The 22326-nt window shown below is 42.0% G+C and overlaps 1 protein-coding gene across 1 annotated transcript in view; it reads left to right on the forward strand.

Annotated features, from left to right (window-relative positions):
* PKP1 (plakophilin 1) overlaps nt 1–22326 on the forward strand; it is a 47129-nt gene that overhangs the window by 15509 nt on the left and 9294 nt on the right. Inside the window, exons 3-8 of the mRNA XM_082227418.1 lie at nt 8191–8609; nt 12939–13083; nt 16532–16739; nt 17776–17953; nt 21675–21789; nt 21976–22131. Of these exons, the coding sequence (XP_082083544.1) occupies nt 8191–8609; nt 12939–13083; nt 16532–16739; nt 17776–17953; nt 21675–21789; nt 21976–22131 (1221 nt within the window). The remainder of the gene's footprint in view (nt 1–8190; nt 8610–12938; nt 13084–16531; nt 16740–17775; nt 17954–21674; nt 21790–21975; nt 22132–22326) is intronic.

Consider the following 22326-nt stretch of genomic DNA (forward strand, 5'->3'; position numbering starts at 1 on the left):
GTTGCAGAACTCCTGCTCTCTTCTTCCTTGTGTAAGTCACATTTAAGGATGGTTTTCACTGCCTTTCCAAGCTGCTTCTCATACACTCCTCCTCCTGTCACAGGAAATATTCAGCTCAGCTTGGTTTCCTTGGCACTCTCACTAACCTCAAAACAAAAACAGTAGCCTTCGTAAACAAACAAGGAAGATGGAGAGCACACACCCCTCCAAAGATGAATCTCATTGCCCTAATGGAGAAGAACCACATCCTTCACTAACCTGGACTGCCTAAATAATCACCAGCTGTGGGGGAACTTCCTATCCTGGAGAGCATGATGATGGGACAATAGGACACTGCATACCATGTTTCTCCCTTAGGCTGCCTTCTCTTCTGAGCAATTCTTTGATCATTCTCATTAATGAAACTTTTTATGTTGGTTTCGTCTCTTTGGGATATTGAAGTCTACAACATAACATAAGATCTCCCCTTCCCAGCAACAACAGCATGTGCTCAGCAATAAGTCTCAGGACAGAGTGCATATCATGCCTTCTTTCCCTGGTCTCTTCTACAAAATGAAACACACTTTGACATTTTCTTCACACACAGCCACAAAGTGCATGCAGAGCATAGTGTAAGCATGCACACTCTCTTGTCTCCCAAATTCAATGTGAAAACTGGCTTCAAGCTGTTTCTCTGCCTCCTATAAAGCTAACTGAATGGGCACCATTGTTTTCCGTAACCTAGGGAGAGATTCTCAAGAGAACATCTTCTCTCATTGCACACACGTGTCACTCGGCTTCTGTATTTCTTAGTTTCATTAGAAATATTTCTTTAATTAGTCATGGAAATGACTACTGCTGAAGCATGTTAAATCTTTTGTAAACGAGGGAATTTACAGGCTGGGGAGAACGAAGGCTACTCATTGCAGAGGGCACGCCTAACAATGTACTGTATAAACTCAAAGCCGGTGATGCTGCAGTCAGACAGATTCAGGCAAACATGAGAGAAGAATCATACTGTGCAAGTAATAAAGGAGGTGGGAGAGAGAAAGAATAATGGAAGCTGTTGGGTGTTGGTTAAATCCACGGCTGTCTGAGTTTCCCATGACCGGGCCAGGTTACAAAGCTGCTGTTTTTCATGGCTCTGCAAATTGGATCCTGTTAAAACATTCAAATAGCCATCATCTAAATATATTGTACTATGATAACGCTGTCCCTGGTAATCCTGTTTCACCAGTATTATAAGTCTGAGAGATGGAAAGGGAAATCTTTGTAATCTTCTGCCCATACGGCTTGCATCAGGGAATCCTCTGAAACTGGTTGGCTGAGCTGCAAGAGTGACGTGGGACGCCACTGAGAGCTAAACTCTTTGCAGCCCAGCTGAGAAGGAAAGAGAATCGTCTGTTTATCTGGGGATTAAAGCATCATACCACCCAGACAGATAAATGAGGATCTGTACTGAGCATGAAACATTTTCCCCCAGTCACCTTGCAGTGAGATTTATGCAGAACTGGATAATTTCAGAGTCAAGTGCATTCTCATAACACCAGCCAGTTGAACAAAAATTGGGTTTTTTAAAAACTTGCCTGTGATAGAGGCTAGTGTCAGACAATATGTCAGACATAGGTGTGTTTATTTATTTGTTTTGTATATTAAACAATTCTGCCATGTGGATACCAGGGCAGTATGCAATTCATTGCACTGTAAGATGACCCCCAAAATTATGTGGGAGTGTGAGAAGAAACGTTGTCTGAATTCATTTTCACATCCTGATCAAATTATGACAAAGCTGTCTTTGGATCAATTGATTAACGAGAGCATACAAAATAACAAATTTTATGCATGCACGGATAAATAAATAAATAAATAGACACTTGGACATCTGTGCCTTCTGAAAGAAATGGGAAAGTGTCAAAAAAAATAATGAAACAGTGAAGGGAAGAAATATTTCAAATCCAGAGGAAAATTTATTTTATTTTATTTTATTTTATTTTTACTGGTTATCCAAGTTTTTCTCTTCCAGTTGTGTGTAACAGACTGGAATGAGTCCCTTTCGCAAGCAGGATCTAGGGTGTGCACAATACATCATTCAGGGTGGCACTCCATCATATTTCATTGCTTTGGCTTTCCCCTCTGGCCTGAGAGACACCTCCTCCCAATGTGTTTGTGCAATTTTATTTTTTTACCTCCACACCATCTGCTGCTCTAGAAGTAACTAAACCACCTGTAGTTTTTTTGTTCGGTTCTCTCTACTAATTGCTTTGCTAGCTATAGAAATTGGAACCACCTAATGAGTAGGCTCATGAGTGGGTTCAATTCCTGTCTCTCCCATTGACCTATTCAGTTTCCAGTTGTCTCTGTGTGCCTGTGTCTGTGTCTGTGGGTTGTGGTTCACTTTCTCCAGTTAGACAGAGTGGAGAATGATAGGGATCCACTTCTGAAAATTTCTTGGTGACCACAGCCTCACACAATAAAAATTATAAACGTGTTATTGTGTCACTTAAGTGCTTCGTGAATCATTTTGGTGATATGAACATTTACAATAATTGCTACTTACTTAACTTATGGGGGTGTTAATATATTTAATTAACCATGTTTTAAAAGGAAGATAGACTGCATTTGACTTGGCGAGTGGCAAGTTTATTCAAGTTGATTTCCTGCTTGGCAGGGGGTTGGACTCGATGGCCCTTGTGGTCTCTTCCAACTCTATGATTCTATGATTCTATGATTCTAAGTTGTGCAAGCCTGGATTACTGAGATAATCCAACACTAAAGTACAGTACAAATTATTATTACTATGCGGGTGATGATTAATAAGGCATTAATATCCCGGTATTTTCCATCTACGTCACCTAGATTGCTATGGGATCCTAAGATACACTGATGTTATGGTGACATTAACAAGCTGCTGATATACATTAGCAGAATCATTGGATTGCTTGGCCTCAGTCATAGTTTAGAGCAAAATTTTAAAATCCCCATAAAATTCTGCCATCAGAGAGGAGTACCATTGGTGAGCAGAAGCTACTATCAATGGTAGCCAGTAAAAGGTAAAGGTAAAGGACCCCTGACAGTTAAGTCCAGTCACAGACGACTCTGGGGTTGCAGTGCTCATCTCACTTTACAGTGAGGGAGCCAGCGTTTGTCCGCAGACAGTTTTCCCGGGTCACGTGGCCAGCATGACTAAGCCGCTTCTGGCGAAACCAGAGCAGCACACAGAAATGCCTTTTACCCGCCAGAGCAGTACCTATTGATTTACTTGCACTTTGGCGGGCTTTCGAACTGCTAGGTTGGCAGGAGCTGGGACCAAGCAACGGGAGATCACCCCATCGCGGGGATTCGAACCACCGACCTTCTGATCGGCAAGCCCAAGAGGCTCAGTGGTTTAGACCACATCACCACCCACACTAAAACTGAATCTATGGATCTACTGGGTCCAAAGCATGATGGATCCCCCAAGGAACCTGATTCTAATGCCTTTCAGCTGCTGTAGCCTGAAACAAAACAAATGTGAAAAACTTGCCCCTGCCAATTGCCCTTGTTAGTGGATCTGACATTGACTGCTTCCATAGCGGTACTCAATAATTCAAACGGTGAGAGATATTTGCTTAAAGCAGCCACCTTCTGTTGGAAATGGACAGTGGTGCTGGGGTCCTTTGGGACAGGTAGGGCAGGCAGGTTAACAGTGGGTGGAGCCAGAGTCATTGACAGGCAGAGCCAACTAATTCTGACTTTGTCTGCATCCTCATCCCTGCTAAGTTCTGCAAGGGACAACACTGGGACTCAGGAGAAAGAAGGTTATAGGCATTGCCATTACCATTACCTAGAGTTGTTGTAGTAGAAACAGGCAGCTGGAGGGCTGGCTGAAGGCAAGCTTAGGTTAGTGAGGCAGTGCCCCTTCACCTAACAGGCCAGCCTCAATTGCAAATGGACTTGGCAGAAGAATGCAGAGAGTCTCTTCACCCAATCACTAGTTCATTGTTTTTGGTGATCTTGGCATCCACACAAAGTTGGGAGCCAGAACCTGAGCCTATTCAAAAGGTTTGTTGAAAAGAGAGGATTGGAATTTAACCAGTCTGGAAGGTATACAGTATATGCCCAAACATATTTGTTTCATGTCAAGCTGCAAGGGTTCAACATGTTCAAGCGTTCAAGCTGCCTTTGCATAAAAGGTTTTGCTTTTTGTGGAGGTGGGTTGGGACGGTGTCAGATGTGTTGATTTAGTGTTTTTGATACCCCACCATTTATTTATGGGTTCAAATACGATTTATGACCCACTTTTCAAGGAAATTCCATCACCAGGTGCTTTACAATATGGACATAAAATAAAATATAATTTGTACCATTTGAAGTTATCTGTTTCATAACACCAGTAAGAGCCATCACAAAAGCAACAAATAACCCAACAAATACCTAGACAAACAGGAACCATTTCCACAGCTTGATGTGCAGTAGCCAGTAAAGGCTATGGAAAAAAGATGGCTCTTCAATACTAGTTTAAGAAAATCAAGTGATGGTAGGGCTACTATGCTGATCCTCAGGGCCAGCCCACCCAGGAGGAAAGGTGAGGTGACTGCCTCAGGTGGCAAGATCTATAGAGGCAGCAGATCCCACTATCAACCTTACTCTTTGTTCCTGCTGTATATCTCCTCTCACACTTTCTTCCCTGGCAGGATAAGGAACACCATTTTGGGGTCCACCTTGGATGCCAAAATGTCTTGGTTCAGCTGTGCTAATCCTACTGCTGATTCCTCATCCCAGAACCAAACACAGAGTGGGAAACTACCAGGACCAGTCTTGGTGGTATGGCTAAATGAGAGGTACCCAAAGGCTGTTATACTAAATTCCACATGGCATTGTAGTCCCCTTCTCCATCATTCTACTTCTTGCACTTCAAGTTGAGTGCTAGCTTGATCAGCTATTTGCCTCCTGGATGCTGCTCCAATGTTGACATTTGCTGCATTCAAACTATGTGGGCTATGTTCAAGGCTGTCTGATCTAGCTTGAATGGCTGGAGACTTACCTTGGCTACACTTTTTTTTTTTTTAGTAAGTCATGCACCTTTATAGCAGCAAAAGAGAGAATAATAGAGAGATAGCAACTTGGCACAGATGTTGAGTCCCTGGGGCATTTGCAGCTAACAAAAGCTAGCTATTATGTTTCCATTAAAGACTTAACATATTATTTATGTAAGGCTTCTGTTTTCTTTTGCATTTATTCACATCAAGTGTCTGGAAGGAGAACAATCGAAAAAGACGTTTGTGCACAAGTGTGTTTGTACACTGTTCATTTCAATGTGTTTATGAGAAGGAATTATCAAGGGGGGTATCCTGAATTTTGGAATGGCAGGCTCCTTTTCTGTGCTATTGAGCTGTTAACATGTTCTTCTTCCCAGTGAAGCTTGGGAGCTGTGGATGCCAAGTTATTAGCTCTGGGAAGACACCTTTCTGCTAAACAAGTTCTTAGAAACAAGTCAATGCAAGCACAGCTTGGGTGGAGTGAGATGCACAAGATTTATCCTGCAGAGATGTGGAAAAACAGCTTCTATGGTGTTAAAAGAAGCTCATTATCAAAACCAATGTTTGAATTTTGCTATAAGCTGAACCCTGATATCACAGGCTCCAAGGTTCTGCATCTCATTCTTTCCCAGGATTCTAGCTGGTGGTTTGTTTTTTAATAGACAGCATTGCAGTTTGCTCTTTTATACCGAAAGCATAGATCTACTTTTGCTCTTCAGCTTTCTTTTCTTTTTTCCTGCCATGTCAGATAGCAGATGGTCTCTCAGTAAGATGGACAGGAGAGGGCCATAGCTTCTCACGTTTAACAGGAAAGGAAAATGTTCTGTCTCCAACAAGGACACATTCCTCTCAGGGCAAGCTTTGTGTCAGCGAAACGCTTCCCTGAGTTTGGAAGACTAAGGCATAAATTTGGGTGCATTTTAACTGGAATAGTACTCTATGCAAGGAAGAAGGTCTCAGAGAACCCACTGAATCCCAGTGATGCAGTAGAGCAGGCTTCTTCAACCTTGGCCTTCCAGATGTTTTGAGACTACAGTTCCCATCATCCCTGACCACTGGTCCTGCTAGCTGGGGATCATGAGAGTTGTAGGCCAAAAACATCTGGAGGGCCGAGGTTGAGGAAGCCTGCAGTAGAGCAAAACTGGTGTGCATGCTTAAAAAATAAACTCAGAAGTTATGACATTAACACTTTGGTTGGACACGTCATGTTAGGGACATAATTAGCAGCTGTCTCACAGACACTTAGGACTCAGCTAGATTGGTAAAGAAAAAGCGTTGTATATGCAATATAAAACTGTGACACCAGATGGCACTGTGGAGTCCTGTCTTTCCCTACTGGATTTCCCTGTATGAGTTTACAATGCATTTAACTGTAACGCTTCTTTAATGTGTCTAGATCTATCCTTAATATGTGTGCTAACTGAAAGAAAAAATCCTAGTGAATACAGTGGGATTTACTTATCCTGAGTAAACACCATGGGATGCTGCTGCACATTCTGGTTTCGCTATTTATTTATTGCATTTCTAAAACCCACCCTTTAGGCAGAACACCTCTTGGAGCAGCTTACAAATATCTGTAGTAGGTCCCTGCCCTCAGGCTCACCATCTAAAAGGACATGATACATGAAGAAAAGGGGGGTGGGAGAGAGGAGGGAAAAGCAAGCTCAAGCACAAATTATTGTTACATGGATACATGGATGTATATCCTGCTTGAAATGTGTGGTAAAAGAGTAACCTTCAAATGAGCACACAAATAGCCTTGGACTGAATGAATCCATACTAAGGTGTTTCACAGACTCTCTCCTTCTCTTAAGAGAGTTACTTTGCCAGAGAGGGTTAGAGATACTCCAGTCTTGGAGATGGTTCAACATGTTTACACTGTAGGCCAGGACATACTTGAGATTCTTCACAAATCCAAATTTCTGAACATATGTTCATTAAATAGATGCAAAAAGCCTCAGTGAGGTGGGGGGGAAATGAGAATTTATTAGGAAGTTATTAGATTGCTGCACTGAACTTCAGTGAACTGCTGAGACAGCTCTGGCCTTGTGGTGGCAATTCTCTATTTTATTTGCACTTTTTGTCCTTTCCCCTCTACTTTGTGGTTGAGAGCGGAGGGATAAAAATACACTCGGTTCATATTAATGTGTAATGCTGTGATGAGAAAAATCCCGAGGAGTGCTGAGTAGAGTGAAATTCACCAGCAATGTGAAATGACTTGCTTTAGGCAGAACCATGATGAGACTAGATGAAGGCAGGAATTGGTTTCGTCCAGAGCAACCTAAACTCTCCTTCTACCAGATGTGTGTTTGTGTGTTGGATTAGGAGATGCTCCATCCAGTTCTGGCAGTCTCCCACTGGCCACCAGTCCCATGGAAGGCTTTGCAGTATTCTTAAAGGGGTGTTTCACATGTGGGGATGAGCCAGGCCAGGATCTGTGGCACAGCTGTTTGAGGATCCAGGCCCCATTGCTGCACCAGCCTGATTCAGGCCTGATCATCCTGCTCCCTGCCCCTTTCGCTATAGCTTCCATGAGTAGGAGGACTGTAGATCTGGCTATGGCTCCATAAAGCAGCACTGGTGGGGTGTGGCAGAAAAAGAGTGCCTCCTATATGGTGCAGAAAGCCTTAAAAAAACTCTTGGCCCAAATCTTTGTGATGGGTGTGCCATGTGGACTTTACTTCAGGTAGCAAAATGTCTTGGGCTGTCACTGCTTCTACTGAACATGGCTCATTCTTTCTTCCTATCAAAGGTAATGAGTGGAATGCTACTTTCTATTAGGGTGGTTACTTATGCATCCCCCAGATAGAGGAAATACATAAAATTTGCCTAGGATATTTTTTGTATAGAGATGCATTTTTTTTTTTAAAAAAAATAGATATTCCAATTTAAATAGAAGCACATAGAGGGGAATACTGATCAGTGTGCTGACAAGTAGTAACTGTTGATGGGCAATGTCAAGGCCCCTGCTTTACCTTATTAGGGTACTTCATCTTTAAGCTGGGCTTGGACTGGACAGCCCTTCGAATGGAAGTTTGTCCAGTGCAAGAGCACATGGCCACTCTACTTTCATTGGACATGGTGCTCAGTACCTCTCAGAGATCTAAGTGGTCTTTGTAAAGCAAGTGAAATTCTAACTTTGATCCTTGTATTTCCTATTCTTCCCCTTCTCCCTCTCCCCAATCTCCCCCAGCTGTACAATGGAACCCTCAAAAGAGAAGCCGAGAACAAACGCTACAGCTCCTACAGCCAAATGGACGGCTGGGGCAGCCGGAACTACAACAAGGTCTGTAGCCCAACTGTTCCTGGCAGTGATTACTGCCTTGTGCAGACTATGAAGAGTAGCCGGAGTGAGCCAGACCTCTACTATGACCCTCCAAGAGGCACGCTGAGGAGAAACCAGAGTGGAAGCCGTGTGAATCACAAGACCAGTATGCATCGCCATAGCCTCTACAACAGCACAAGCAACAACCAGCATGGAATTACAACTGCAACAAGGCCAAACAAAGTAGTTCCAGTCCGCAGCCCCTCTTGCACCTCTGCCAGCATGGTCTATGTACAGCCTGTTGCTAGCAGCAAGCAGGATGCAGTCTATGGACAGGTTAACTCAAAGTAAGTTCTCATGTGTGTCCTTTCTGCTTGTGATTTCTTCTTCATGGTATGCAGGGCAATCTACTTGGTTTTCATCACCATGCAGAAAGAAAAGGTTTGCCATTTCTGAATCCCATCAGAACCTTATTCTGGTCTTTTTCCTCCTGATTTTTTGATGTGGCTTGCATGAATCAAGACTTGAGCCATTTAGTTTGCAATCCTAAACAAGCTGGACTAGACACAATGGAGCTTCTAAATAACCATTCATAGGATTGCACTGTTTGGATCTCAGCTGGAAAGGGAGAATTCCATGTTAAAGAATCTAACTTGACACCACATTTAACAGATCATTTGTCTGTGACACTAATAATGGCAGTCAGATATTCAGCACCAATAACATATGCCTCTACTCTATCTGTTCTTCCCAAGTAAAGAGTTATGAACTAAAGGTTTAAGTGAGGTTCAAGTAATTAGTTTAGCCTACTAGTGGTAACTTTTAAATGTCTTAAGCTTTGGAGTAAAGAAAATTCCAGTGAAAACAGATGTATTGACCCTTCAGTTAGATTTATTCTGTGAACCACCCTGAGACCTGCGGGTATAGGGCAGTATATTATTATTATTATTATTATTATTATTATTATTATTATTATTACTATTATTAAATAATAATAATAATTTTGAGGCATGTGACATGGAATCCAGAAAAATGGTTTGGAACTCTATGGAACTTTAGCTTAAAATTACAAAAAAAAGTCTTGTTGCACCTTTAAAGAACAGAAAATGACACAAGCTTTTATGAACTAGAGTCCACTTCTTCAGAGGCCTGAAGTGTTATCCTAAGCAGACAAGTATGGGCTGCTGCATACCTGCTAACTTAGGATAGCTCTTCAGACTTATGGCAAAGTGGATATTAGTCCACAAAAGTCTATGTCATAATAAATGTGTTAGTCTCTATAACACCACTCATGACTCTTTTGGGTGTGTGAGGAGGAGATTCTGCCACTCTGGAGTGTCAAATTAGTTGCCCTGCCCAAACTTCTCCCTAAGAAAAGGCTAGTTACCATTGAAAATATTATTACAGATCTGGTTTATTATAGAGCTTTTAAAAAATGAGAGAGCCATTTCAGCTCATGAAGATTCATCAGCAGCATAACTGTTGAGTGAGAAACACTGTCCTCTGCCAAATGTCTCTCAGGAGTGGTCTCTTTGTAGCACCTTTCCTGATAGGGTGTGGTTCACCTTGCAGAACTGGTTCAGATTTGGGAGTTGTCTGTCTTGAAGCACTGGGCCTGGTTGCTGAATCTTCTTGCCAGTTGAACTTGTTCTTGTTGGGGAGTTGCCTCCTTTCTAGAATTGAGACTATCTGCATGGTTCTGAAGCGCTGTTGAACTAGAAAATTCAGTCCAATATCTAATCTGGAGAGGATTTGATGCCACTGGTGATGCCAATTCTTTCTCCAAGGGAAACAGCTTCTATAACTTATAGGCCTCTGGAAACAGAATCTTCAAACTGAAAACTGTTTTTAAATAATCTGGCGGGTAGGACAAGTGGGGGAGAAGGGCCAGCTGCTCTTGGTTCCGCAGAGACCTCTCTCATTCCATTCTAAATAATAGTTGTGGTATCTTTGGTGACATCCCCAAAGCTCCATGCCCATTGCAACTGAACCGGTCACACTCCCATAAATCTGCCTCTGCTTCTAATCTCAGAGTGGGTAATTCGCAAGACAAAATGGACTTGGAAAAACCTCTGACCCCATCCTTCTCTCTTGAGATCCCACAGGAGGATCCCTCCTGCAAAACTGTGCAAGAGCCCTGATGTGGGGGTGAAATTCCACCCGTTTCACTGCTCTCTAGGCCATGCACTGCTGGGCAAAGTCACTTCACATGGAGTGTGTCCAGAACAAAGCTTGTCTGTCCCTGGTCATCCTGCAACCACATTCCCCCCCCGCCCCCTGTTTATGAACACAGAAGGAGGAGAGGTGCAGAGATGGATAACTGTGAAATAACATGTCTAAACTGAGAGGCTGCCCTATTTGTTATATTTACTAAACATTTTTGTAATTGCTGTATTCACAATAGAGGAAGCAAAGTGGTTCTAGGATATGAATGTGTAGTGGCTTGTAGAAGAAAATTCTTTCGGAAAGTAACTTTCTTACTTGGTGGGAAAGCCCTTAGCTTTTGCTTTCAAATAAAATATGTTAATTTGCCTAAACTACAGAAATGGTAAGGGATTGTGCTTTTTTATGAAACAATGAGACTTAAACCAGAAACAGGGGCTTGGTGCAATGATCACTAGGTAAATTTTCTAGGGTTTTTGGTTTGGTTTGGTTTTTGCAAAATGTTCTGATGCATGTTCATAGTTATTCCCGGTGTCCTGAAAACCTACTAAGTGGCACATTGCATAATAGAGCACCGTGTACCTACAAATTTGGGACAGGCTGAGGACTGAGAATAGTTATCAGTTGAGACTTGAGAATTGATTTATCTCTGGGTGTAAAACATTCCAGGATGAATTGCTACACCTAAGTATGCCAAACATTTGCACTGATATTCCAGCTCCATCAGTTAATCAACATGGTTATAGAATTATTTCTACTTTGAATATTTTATCAGGATCGAGCAGAAAAACACTTTGTTTTTTTCTCATTAGCTATTTTAAGACTTGCCTAACACTGAATAGATGGTTGTGGGCCCCAGGCGCAGTGAAGCTGTGGGTGGTCAGCCCCAAGCCTTGTAGAATTGCAATAAATGCAGGAAAACCACTTGAGATTTATACAGGTCACAACTTTATTGATTACAGATGTCAACAGGTTTTGGGTGCAGGCACTGGGTGTGTAATCTGGTTCAACCAGCCCAGTTGCTGGTTGATTATTTTGGCAGGGTTAACCAAGGTTACAAACCACCCAATGACACACACCAAATCAGGGTGACCCCACCTGTGATCACCTGACCTGTCAGCACCCATCTGGGTGCCTGGACAGAAGCATTTCCACCCTGAATCCATTTGATGGGATACCAATGCTTCTAGTCCAAAAAAGATTATTAAAAAAGGAATCACAAGTGGTAATTTTAGATTCACCTGAAGAAAAAAGATTCACCCGTGATCTTCCATATGCACTTGTAGTGCAGAACTTGGCAGCTGCTTTTGCATGTGGCAGATGTAAATAAGTTTTGTATGAGTACACCGTGCTATCTGTGGCACCATGCTGCAGCTCCTAGTCAAAACTCCAAGACAAAATAACTTAAGCATGTACATTCACATTTCCAAGGTCTACAGGTATACAACCATGGCTTTTTTTCTTGGGATACTCAAGGGTATGCAGTACTGGCTTATTCTCCGCCCCCCCCCCCAACAACAAATGTTAAAAGTGTGGCACTTATTGTAACAACTTCATGGTGAGTACCAGCACCGTTTTTCCTATAAGCACTGCTTATAACGATTGTGTTGGTACAGAATTATCCTATGCTACCTAACTCTTGGGTGGTAGCAAGTACTTTGGGACCATAACACTCGATTGGGAGCCACCCAGAGTGGCTGGGGAAACTCAGCCAGAGGGGTGGGGTATAAATAAATTATTATTATTATTATTATTATTATTATTATTATTACTATTTAGAATGAGGTAAAATTGCATTGCTGCCATGCAAGCCTTAGAAGATTGTTCACTTGGTCCTTTCCCTGACTTAGTTTGCTATCCAGTTGGATAACTTCTATACTGGGGTCTAGTTAGGTGGGTGGGTAGAAGAGAATGACAGGACAATTTTATGCTAAAATAGGAACTGAAGAGGAAATGAGGCTGGATTATGGCTAAAAGGGATGAGGGTGGGATAAAGGTTTTGACCCTTTAATTTAGGTGAATCATTTACATCAGGCATAGGCAAACTCCAGCCCTCCAGATGTTTGGGACTACAATTCCCATCATCCCTAGCTAACAGGACCAGTGGTCAGGGATGATGGGAATTGTGGTACCAAACATCTGGAGGGCCGGAGTTTGCCTATGCCTGATTTGCATTATGGGAAATGGTGTCCTTTCAATATGGTACAGAAGAGTTGGTGGGATGGTTTTATTGAGCAAGGAGGTAGCTGGAGTCTTACCTTTAGTGTAATCTTGTTATTTTAATCTTAATGTTGCATATTTACAACTTTTTGGTTGATAGATAGTGTTTACATAGTTTATAGGGTGGGATTTATGCACTGTTCAGAGTTCCTGTACTTCCCTGTTGATATTTATCACCTAGATAAGAAGAGGATGTAACTCATTATTAGCTCTTCCACTATTTTGCTATTAAACTGCTAGGAATCTGCCTCACAGTGAATGACATTTCCTTCCCCTTTCTTTTTTATGTTTAGAATAGTCAATGATGAGATGGATTATGGAGCAATGACTATTCAGAAAGCCATCCAGTTCCTGTGTTCTTCAGATGAGAAGTACCATGCCATGGGGGCTTACTACCTGCAGCACACCTGTTTTCAAGATGAATCTGCCAAGCAAGAGGTAAAGTTATTCCTCACTACTTCAGCTGTGTGTGGCTTTGTAGGAGATGCTTTAATGTGTGGAATTATGTCAGGACTCATGTTTCCTGTAGCTCCACCAGAAAGAAGAGGAAGTCAGATTGGGAAGAGGTATCTTGTCCATTCAACACTAAGAGGTAATAAAGGTAAAGGTAAAGGTACCCCTGCCCGAACGGGCCAGTCTTGACAGACTCTGGGGTTTGTGCGCCCATCTCACATTTATTGGCCGGGGGCCAGCGCTGTCCGAAGACACTTCCGGGTCACGTGGCCAGTGTGACAACGCTGCTCTGGCGAGCCAGAGCCGCACACGGAACACCGTTTACCTTCCCGCTGGTAAGCGGTCCCTATTTATCTACTTGCCCCCGGGGGTGCTTTCGAACTGCTAGGTGGGCAGGCGCTGGGACCGAGCAGCGGGAGCGCACCCCGCCGCGGGGATTCGAACCGCCGACCTTTCGATCGGCAAGCCCTAGGCGTTGAGGCTTTAGCCCACAGCGCCACCCGCGTCCCCTAAGAGGTAATACTAGGGGTATAAAAGGGGCTTCTCCATTAGTGCATTGGGTGCGCTTTTGGGGTAGTTATTAGGCACACACAAAGCTCTACTTCTCTGCAAATAATTTATGTTTACACTTCCAAACATACAACTGTTCAGAGCATCAGCTTCTGACTTCAAAATTCTTGGCATAGGTTCAGATGTGGTTATTTGAATTGATGCAGATGCATATGAGTGATTTTTTTTTGGGGGGGGGGTTATTTCCAGGTAATGATAATTGAAATATAGTTGTTTTAAATTTATGTTTTCAAGAAGTGTGTCAGAATTGCAAATTCAACTGAGAAAACTTTCATTTTGAGTATTTGAATTCTAAAACAGCACCAGCGTTAGCATGCATCAGTCAGATCCCATAAATGTATCAAAATTCAGCTTGGAAACAGTTAGGATATCCACTTTTGTTCCTTCAGAACAAATTGGTTATCCAATTCTGAAATTGTCACTGACCACACTTGGAATACTGTGTCCAATTCTGGGAATCACAATTTAAGAAGGATGTTGACAAGCTGGAACATGTGCAGAGGAGGGTAACCAAGATGATCAAGGGTCTGGAAACTAAGCCTTATGAGGAGCGTTTGAAGGAGCTGGGTATGTTTAGCCAGGAAAAGAGGAGGCTGAGAGGAGATATGATAGCTACCTTCAAATATCTTAAGGGTTGTCACATGGAGGAGGGAGTATGCTTGTTTTCCCCTGCTCTGGAGGGTAGGACTTGAACCAATGGCTTCAAGTTTCAAGAAAGGAGATTCTGGCTAGACATTCGGACAAACTTCCTGAAAGTAAGAGCTGTTCAGCAGTGGAACAGACTCTCACAAGAGGTGGTGGACTCTCCTTCCTTGGAGGTTTTTAAACAGAGGTTGAATGGCCATCTGTCATGGATGCTTTAGTTGAGATTTATGCATTGTAGGGGCTTGGACTAGATGACCCTTGGGGTCCCTTCCAACTCGAAGGTTCTATGAAAGAAAGCTGTCAGACAAATATTTGACTTTCAGGACCAGGCACTGGGCTCCCCCACCCCATGCAAATAAGAGGCCAATGAGGCTGGTTTTGGGGTCAAAACACACCACAACTTTATTGAATACAGATGAAAGAGGTTTGGCTTGGGCATGGGGCAATCAAAATACTGCTGGCCCAACTACTGGAAGTGACGTGTGGCCAATCCAGATGGGGGTTCCTAAGATTTACATCAAATAGGGTGACCCCTGCAAGGACCACCGTATGGGGGAGTGCCTTCAGCCCTGGCCCCCACCTGGGCATGCAGACATGGCCACTCCCCCTAGATCCCTTTAACAGGATACCCCAGCAATTGGAGGGGCAGATGGAGACTACAACCTCCCCTCCATCCAAAACAAAGGATTGGCCCAATGCCCAACCAGTTGTGACGATTGCTATGAGGTAGGCAAAACCACTGGGTCAGTGCCAATTAGCCCGATGGGCAAATTCCTACCCGCCCCCCTTAAAGAACAGCAACCACCATAGCCACAGCAAAGTCATTGACTATAAGCTTAAACCGAGGGTGGGTGGGCAGGGGGGAAAAGCTGGCAAAGGAACAAACAGGTAGTGCCCCAGGTGTGAGTTGCTTAAATGGGCAAGGGGTGGATCCAAGGGAAGCCTACCTGCTCCATTGGCTCCACCCCCTGGCACAGCCCAAGTCCCCAGCCTGCATCCCTGTTAGCCAAAGCTGGGTGCAGGCCAGGATCCAGCTAACATTGTCCATATTATCATGGCATTAACAAAAATGATACTTTACTGAATAACATAACCATGCTGTCTTCATGGGTATATTCTTTTCCAAAATTTACTCAGAACAAACTTGCAATGAGGGCAAATAAATCTTGCACACTTTTGGAAAAAATACCTGTTTGGGACATATCATTTGCTTTAATATCAAACCATGATGCCTATCCACTAGGCAATGGAAGGAGCGAGATAAAAAGTATTTTGAGGAATAATTATGACCAGTAGGCAAGCACTTATTCCAAATTATTTTTTATTTATAATAAGTATTTCTATAGTGCCATGTCATAAAATATCAGGGCAGTGATCCCGATTAATTGCCTGTCCAACAACTTAAACCATTTGTAATAGACAGTTCGTTTATATTTACTTTCTACATCATGACTAGTCTGGCTTTCCTAGAGCAGCACCCATTTCCTCTTTAACACATAAGCTTTCCAGTCTCACTTCCACCTTTTCAAATAATATTGTACAAGGGTCATTGAACCAAGTGAGGTCTAGACCAGAGCTTTCAGCAGTCAACGAACAAGAGCACACCCTTTTCCCTACGGTACATGGCATGTTGGAACCTAGACTGCTATCACCTGAACTGCTGAATTGCAGAAACTGCCCTGACTCATCAGCAAAGCGTTCCTTTCTTCACGTATAGTGAGTGACCTGTGCACCAAGGTGGCTTTTGAACCAATCAAAAGCATTGGTTCATTATTTTAAAGGAAGAAGAGATTTGGGACCTCAAGGAACACTCTATAAACTCTTAATGCTATCATGTGCAATAGGAAGCAGCAGTTTATGCATGCAATAAAACCTACTATATGGGGCACATAGACATATATAGGGGGAGGGCGTTATTGTTTTGTTTTTGTTTTTATTATGCACTTTATCGTGTGATTATTATGTTTATATTATTATGTTTTTTTGTTTTGTATTTTTATGCTGTGAACTTCCCTGAGCTCTACAGATGTGGGGAAGTATACAGATTTAATAAATAAATTAAATGAATGAATATTCACAGTAAAGCCTGTAGTAGTTCAACACTACACATATACATCATATGTTAACCTTCAACACGGATGCTTTCTATCTGCAGAAAACACAAGAGAGGTTTCTTAACAGTTTTGATCAAGAAACATTTAAATCCCTTCTTTGTTAGGTCTATCGGCTTGGTGGTATTTCCAAGCTTATTGAGCTTCTCCGCAGCCCAGATGAGAACGTGCAACAGGCTGCAGCTGGGGCCCTCCGAAACTTAGTTTTCAGAAATCCAACCAACAAGCTAGAAACCCGCCGTCAGAATGGAATTCGAGAATGTGTGAGCCTCCTGAGAAGGACTGGGAGCACAGAGATACAGAAGCAGCTGACAGGTATCCCCACCCTTTTATAACAATGTTGGAGTAACTGGAACAGGAAATCACTAATACGAATTAGTGCATAAATATTGGGTTGTGTCCAACAAAGGTTTCCCATTGGCGCAAGGAGTTATACCTGCACAATGGAACTTCCTCCCTCTCTTCACTCTGTATGCTCCCTGTGCTCCCCGCCAAACCCTGAACAGATTGGGGAGAGAAGAGTAAGTCTTGTTGTGCAGGTGGAAGCCCTCGATATAGGTAACCTAAAATTGACTAAACTTCAATATATTTGTATACAGTGGTACCTTGGTTTACAAACTTAATCCATTCCAGAAGTCCGTTCTTAAACCAAATCCGTTCCCTAATGAGGCCTCCTGCCGCCGGTACCCTTCCATCATTCGGATTCCGTTCATAGGTAAAGTTCGCAAGCCGGAACACGACTTCCGGTTTTGCGGAGTTCGTAGACGGAATAATTCATAAACAGACTGTTCGTAAACTGAGGTACCACTGTATTGGAAAACCTCAGTATTAGTGCTTTTTCATTTAATGCAGCAAGTGGAAGAGAAGTTGTAATTTAATAAAAAAACACTACCAGTTTGTTAAAAGGAAAGGCAATCTTCTAGACTGATATTTTGGTTCCCTGGTTTTTTTCTTCCCTATCCCAGTAACACACCAGAACAGAAATAAAGCTATGTGGTATCAGAGATTTCAGGCCTAGTAGGCATAGATTCCCAGTATCATTCATAAGCAGGCAGTGAGGCAGGTAGAATTTATTTTAACATGACTGTAGCTTGAATGCCTTCCATGAACATTTGGTGACTCACTTTCAGAATACCTATTAGTTTTACAGTTTCCTCTTGAATCCCTATTTAGGGAAGTTTTTAATGTCTGAAGTTTTATTCTGTTTTTAATGTTCTGCTGGGAGCCACCCAGAGTGGCTGGGGAATCCCAGCCAGATGGGCAGGTATAAATAATAAAATTATTATTATTATGAATCTAAATGAGAATGACAGGAAGCTATAGCAATGTGTCTCATGTATTTGCTTTCCAGGATTGCTCTGGAACTTATCGTCCACAGATGAACTGAAAGAAGATTTAATACATGAAGCTCTTCCTGTTCTGACTGATCGTGTTATTATACCTTTTTCTGGCTGGTCTGATGGTGTTAGTACTAGATCAAGAGAAATTATTGACCCAGAGGTATTCTTCAATGCCACTGGCTGTCTGAGGTAGGTCAACAGACATATTAGTATTTTGATCATATTGAAAAAACGGAGGTGCATTTATGTTATGTATGTAATTTAGAGTGTTGATATACTGTCTTTTATCAATGATTTCAAATCAGTATGCAAAAATTAAAGCAACAAAACAAATAATGTATGAAAGTGCAATTAAGAGTCCAAGAGTTTAAAAATTTTAAGAAACAAAGAATAGCCGTATTGGTCAACAATAAACTCTCAGAAATTGTCTACAATTGGGACAACCCCAAAAGTCACTAGAATGTTGCAAGCATTTCACATTCCAGCAGTGGGATTTGAAGTTTAAAATTTTAAGATAAAAGAAATATTTAAAAGCTTGGCTGAATTGAAAGGTTTTTTGCTTGTCACTTAAAATTCAATATATACCAGGCATACCATGCTGGGTAGAGCAATCCATTGTAGAGCTCCATGTCTGAAAAAGACTTGGAATTGTAAGCCAAGATTCCAATGAAAGTGGTATTCCGAGAAGGTCATTGATTCACTGATTTTGGTTCCCTATTCTAGTAACAAACCAGAATGAAAATAGAGCTATAGAGGGACTGGACTCAGAGATTTCAGGCCCAGTAGATGCAGATTCCCAGTATTACTGAGAAGCATGTGAGGTGTGGTAGTTTGAGCACAAAGCTATTTCGGGTTGTAAAAGTTAAAAGGTTAAGTGCCAGCCTTTAAATTGACAGACAGTGAAGTTCCCTTAAGTTTGCATCAAGCACTGTCCGATTCTGCACAAAATGAAGCTTCTCAACCATTCTCATTGCAGTCATCGAGATGTATTTTTGTTGTATGCATAAAGACTGGAGGCGCAGGTGCCAGGTGTGTGCTGGTACTCTGACCAAACGTTCTTCACCTGCATGTTAAAAAACACACAAACCTTCTACTTGCTCCTCATCGAATTTTAATGACTGCCTCTGGCAATGACTTTCTTTTGAATTGCCCTCCATATTGGTTTTCTTCATTAGATTCCCTAGTCCTCTACAACCACCCCTTTTAAACTGTAGGAAGCCTCTTAGTTGGCAAGCAGTAGTTTTATTCATGCTTAGGAAAAGCTATCAAACTCCTTGGCATGAACGTATTAGTCCTGACTTGCAGTTTCTCTTACTGATCTCCAGCAATGCTCGACTGTCAGCATATGAGAATCACTGAATAAGCCAATGGAACAGTTACACAATTAGAAGTTCACCCTTAAGGGATTGAGCAGCAGCAGTTCACACCTCAAGCACACACATGAACTAAAAGTACCATTGTTTGCTGAAATGAAAAAGATGAACTGCATCAGTGACTGCAGCTTTCTTGGTCCAGGGGTCTAACAAGCTGATATAAGCAGCTTGTAAACTCACTGTACAATACTAGATTATTTCCATTCTTGCTTAGATAGATAATGGAGAGAGAGCTCCCTTACTACTACTACTACTACTACTGCAACAACAACAACAACAACAACAACAACAATTTATTATTTATACCCCAGCCACTCTGGGCAGCTCCCAATCAAGTATTAAAAACAATACAGCGTTAAATATTAAGAACTTCCCTGAACAGGGCTGCCTTCAGATGTCTTTTAAAAACAGGATAGCTACTTATTTCCTTCACATCTGAAGGGAGGGTGTTCCACAGGGTGGGCACCACTACCGAGAAGTCCCTCTGTCTGGTTCCCTGTAACCTCACTTCTCGCAATGAGGGAACTGCCAGAAGGCCCTCGGCACTGGATCTCAGTGTCCGGGCTGAACGATGGGGGTGGAGACGCTCCTTCAGGTATGCAGGACTGAGGCCATTTAGGGCTTTAAAGATCAGCACCAACACTTTGAATTGTGCTCGGAAACGTACTGGGAGCCAATGGAGATCTCTCAGAACCGGTGTCTCAGTGCAAAATGGAAGCATTCTTCAACCTTTGGGAGTCTGAAGGGAAAACAGTAAAAATAGCTCCATAGTGACCTTAAAACTAGTTAGAGCTTGTTTGTGTATCAGAAATGGTCTCTGTTAAAAAAAATCTCAGCATCTTGACACAGTATGGTGAAGTAAGCCTCATGTGAGAAAAACCAGTGTCTTGAAGACATTAGCTATAACCATCCAAACAGCACTATTTCCTTTGATCAAACAAAATATTTGCATTTGCCCTCAAACATTTTGAAAGATTGTTTCGTCTTAATAGTTGTGTTATGAAACTTGGCAAGCATCAGACTTTATGGTAGTGTAGCTGAGCAAAAGGAGATGAGTTTGAGCTATCGAAAGGGGAAAGTTCTCAGACTTCCTTGCAACCCCTGGAAAACCAACCAGAATTGTTAAATTACAGTGGTACCTTGGTTTTCAAACTTAATCCGTTCCGGAAGTCCGTTCCAAAACCAAAGCATTCCAAAGCCAAGGTGCGCTTTCCCATAGAAAGTAATGCAAAACAGATTAATCCATTCCAGACTTTTAAAAACAACCCCTAAAACGGCAATTATAACATGAGACCATTGATCCATAAAATGAAAGCAATAATCAATGTACTGTACTATAAAATAAATAAGACAGTATTGTAGATGATAAAAATTTTAAAAAAAATTCTTACCTGCACTGATGATAGTCATTGTTTGGATGGGGGGCTTTTATCCATTTCCTTAGTCACACACACAATCAATCAATCAATCAATCAGTAGCTGAACTGGGTTCCACACAGTCACAAAAACAAATTAACCGAAAAAGCCTCAAAAACAAAAACACAAAATAAATAGCAAAAACAAAAGCGCCAAACTTAAACCATTCCAGAAATCTGTTTGACTTTCAAAATGTTCGAAAGCCAAGGTGCAGCTTCTGATTGGTGCAGGTGCCCCAGAAACAATGGCCAACAGCCGCATCGGATGTTCGGCTTCTGAAAAACGTTCAAAAACCAGAACACTTACTTCTGGGTTTTTGGTGATTGAAAACCAAGGTGTTTGAGTACCAAGGTGTTTGAAAACCAAGGTACCACTGTACTTGGATTAATGAGCTTTCAGATATTATATTCACCCTCTTAAAAACATTATTTTTGAATAGTTATTTAAATGATTAGAATCAGCTAATATTAAAGCACCCTGTTTCTCTCGGCATATGCAGCTTTTGGGACCAAGCTAGACCCAATGCTAAATGCATTATTAGAAACCCTGGCTGTGTACACACTCCCTTTTACTTTGCACCCAGTGTGCTCCCACCAATGGTTTTGGAAGCAGTGTGCATACCACATTTGGCATAATCCATATCTAGCCTATATCTATCCTGCCATTCTTTATGAAATACAGCATTTTGATGTGTTTCCCCCTAAATCATCTTTAATTCAAATTGAGCAAAATAAAGACTGAGATGTGTTTTAAGCCAGTAATATGTACACAGCCGATATTGGGCTTAAAAAGAAAAAGAAAAGTTAATAGTAGATATTGCAGATGATTTTCATTGAGGACTACAGCATGTGGGGAGGGGAGGTTTAACCATTTATTCCCCAGCTGTGATCCCAGATATTAGCTTTAGAAAGAAAGCTGCCATGAAGCTAATAGTTCTGCTTAGGAGCAGATCTATTTTGTGGAATAGGTCTGCGATATATTCCACATGCTCTCTGTATAGGGGAATTTCACCCTCATTGAATCAAAGAGAACTAGAGAGAGATTGGTGAGCGCAGTAACTGAGGTGCTTGACTGATCTGATTACTTCTCCCTTTGATTTATAAAATGTGTGTTCCCTCTAGGAACCTGAGTTCTGCAGATGTTGGACGTCAAACCATGAGGAACCACCCTGGACTGATTGACTCTGTAATGGCTTATTCTCAGAACTGTGTGGCTGCCAACCGGCCAGATGACAAGGTACAAGTCAGACGTAGAGTAATGTTTGTTCATCAGCTGATATAACTCTGGTTAACATTGCCAGAATTGTAAACTGAGAATTATTTTTACAGCAATGTCTTTTTTTAAAGACTCCTGCCCTGTGTAAAGTATTTATGCACTGACAACTGAGAGAAGCGACTGGTTATTTCATTTTCTTTGTTTTAGTCTGTGGAGAACTGCATCTGTATCCTGCACAATCTGTCCTACCGCCTTGACGCTGAGGTGCCTAATAAATACACGCAGCTCAACCACATGGCCAGGAACAGTTACACAGACAAAACCCTGACTGGCTGCTTCAACAACAGAGGTGGAAAGCTGGAGGTGAGATTTAGTGCATAGAGCTACATCATTGCCTTGTGTTAAAGGCAACATTGGATGATGGTTATTTCAATTTCCCGCCTGCCTTTCACCATAAAGTCCCAGGGTGGGTTTCAGCAATTGAAAAATGCAATATTCAAAAACAGTTTAATATTAGTTTTGTGTAATAAATAAGTAAAATGGGGTTCTTTTGCAAAA

This window comes from Podarcis vaucheri (assembly GCF_965113315.1).
Source record: "Podarcis vaucheri genome assembly, chromosome: 6".
Taxonomy (NCBI): domain Eukaryota; kingdom Metazoa; phylum Chordata; class Lepidosauria; order Squamata; family Lacertidae; genus Podarcis; species Podarcis vaucheri.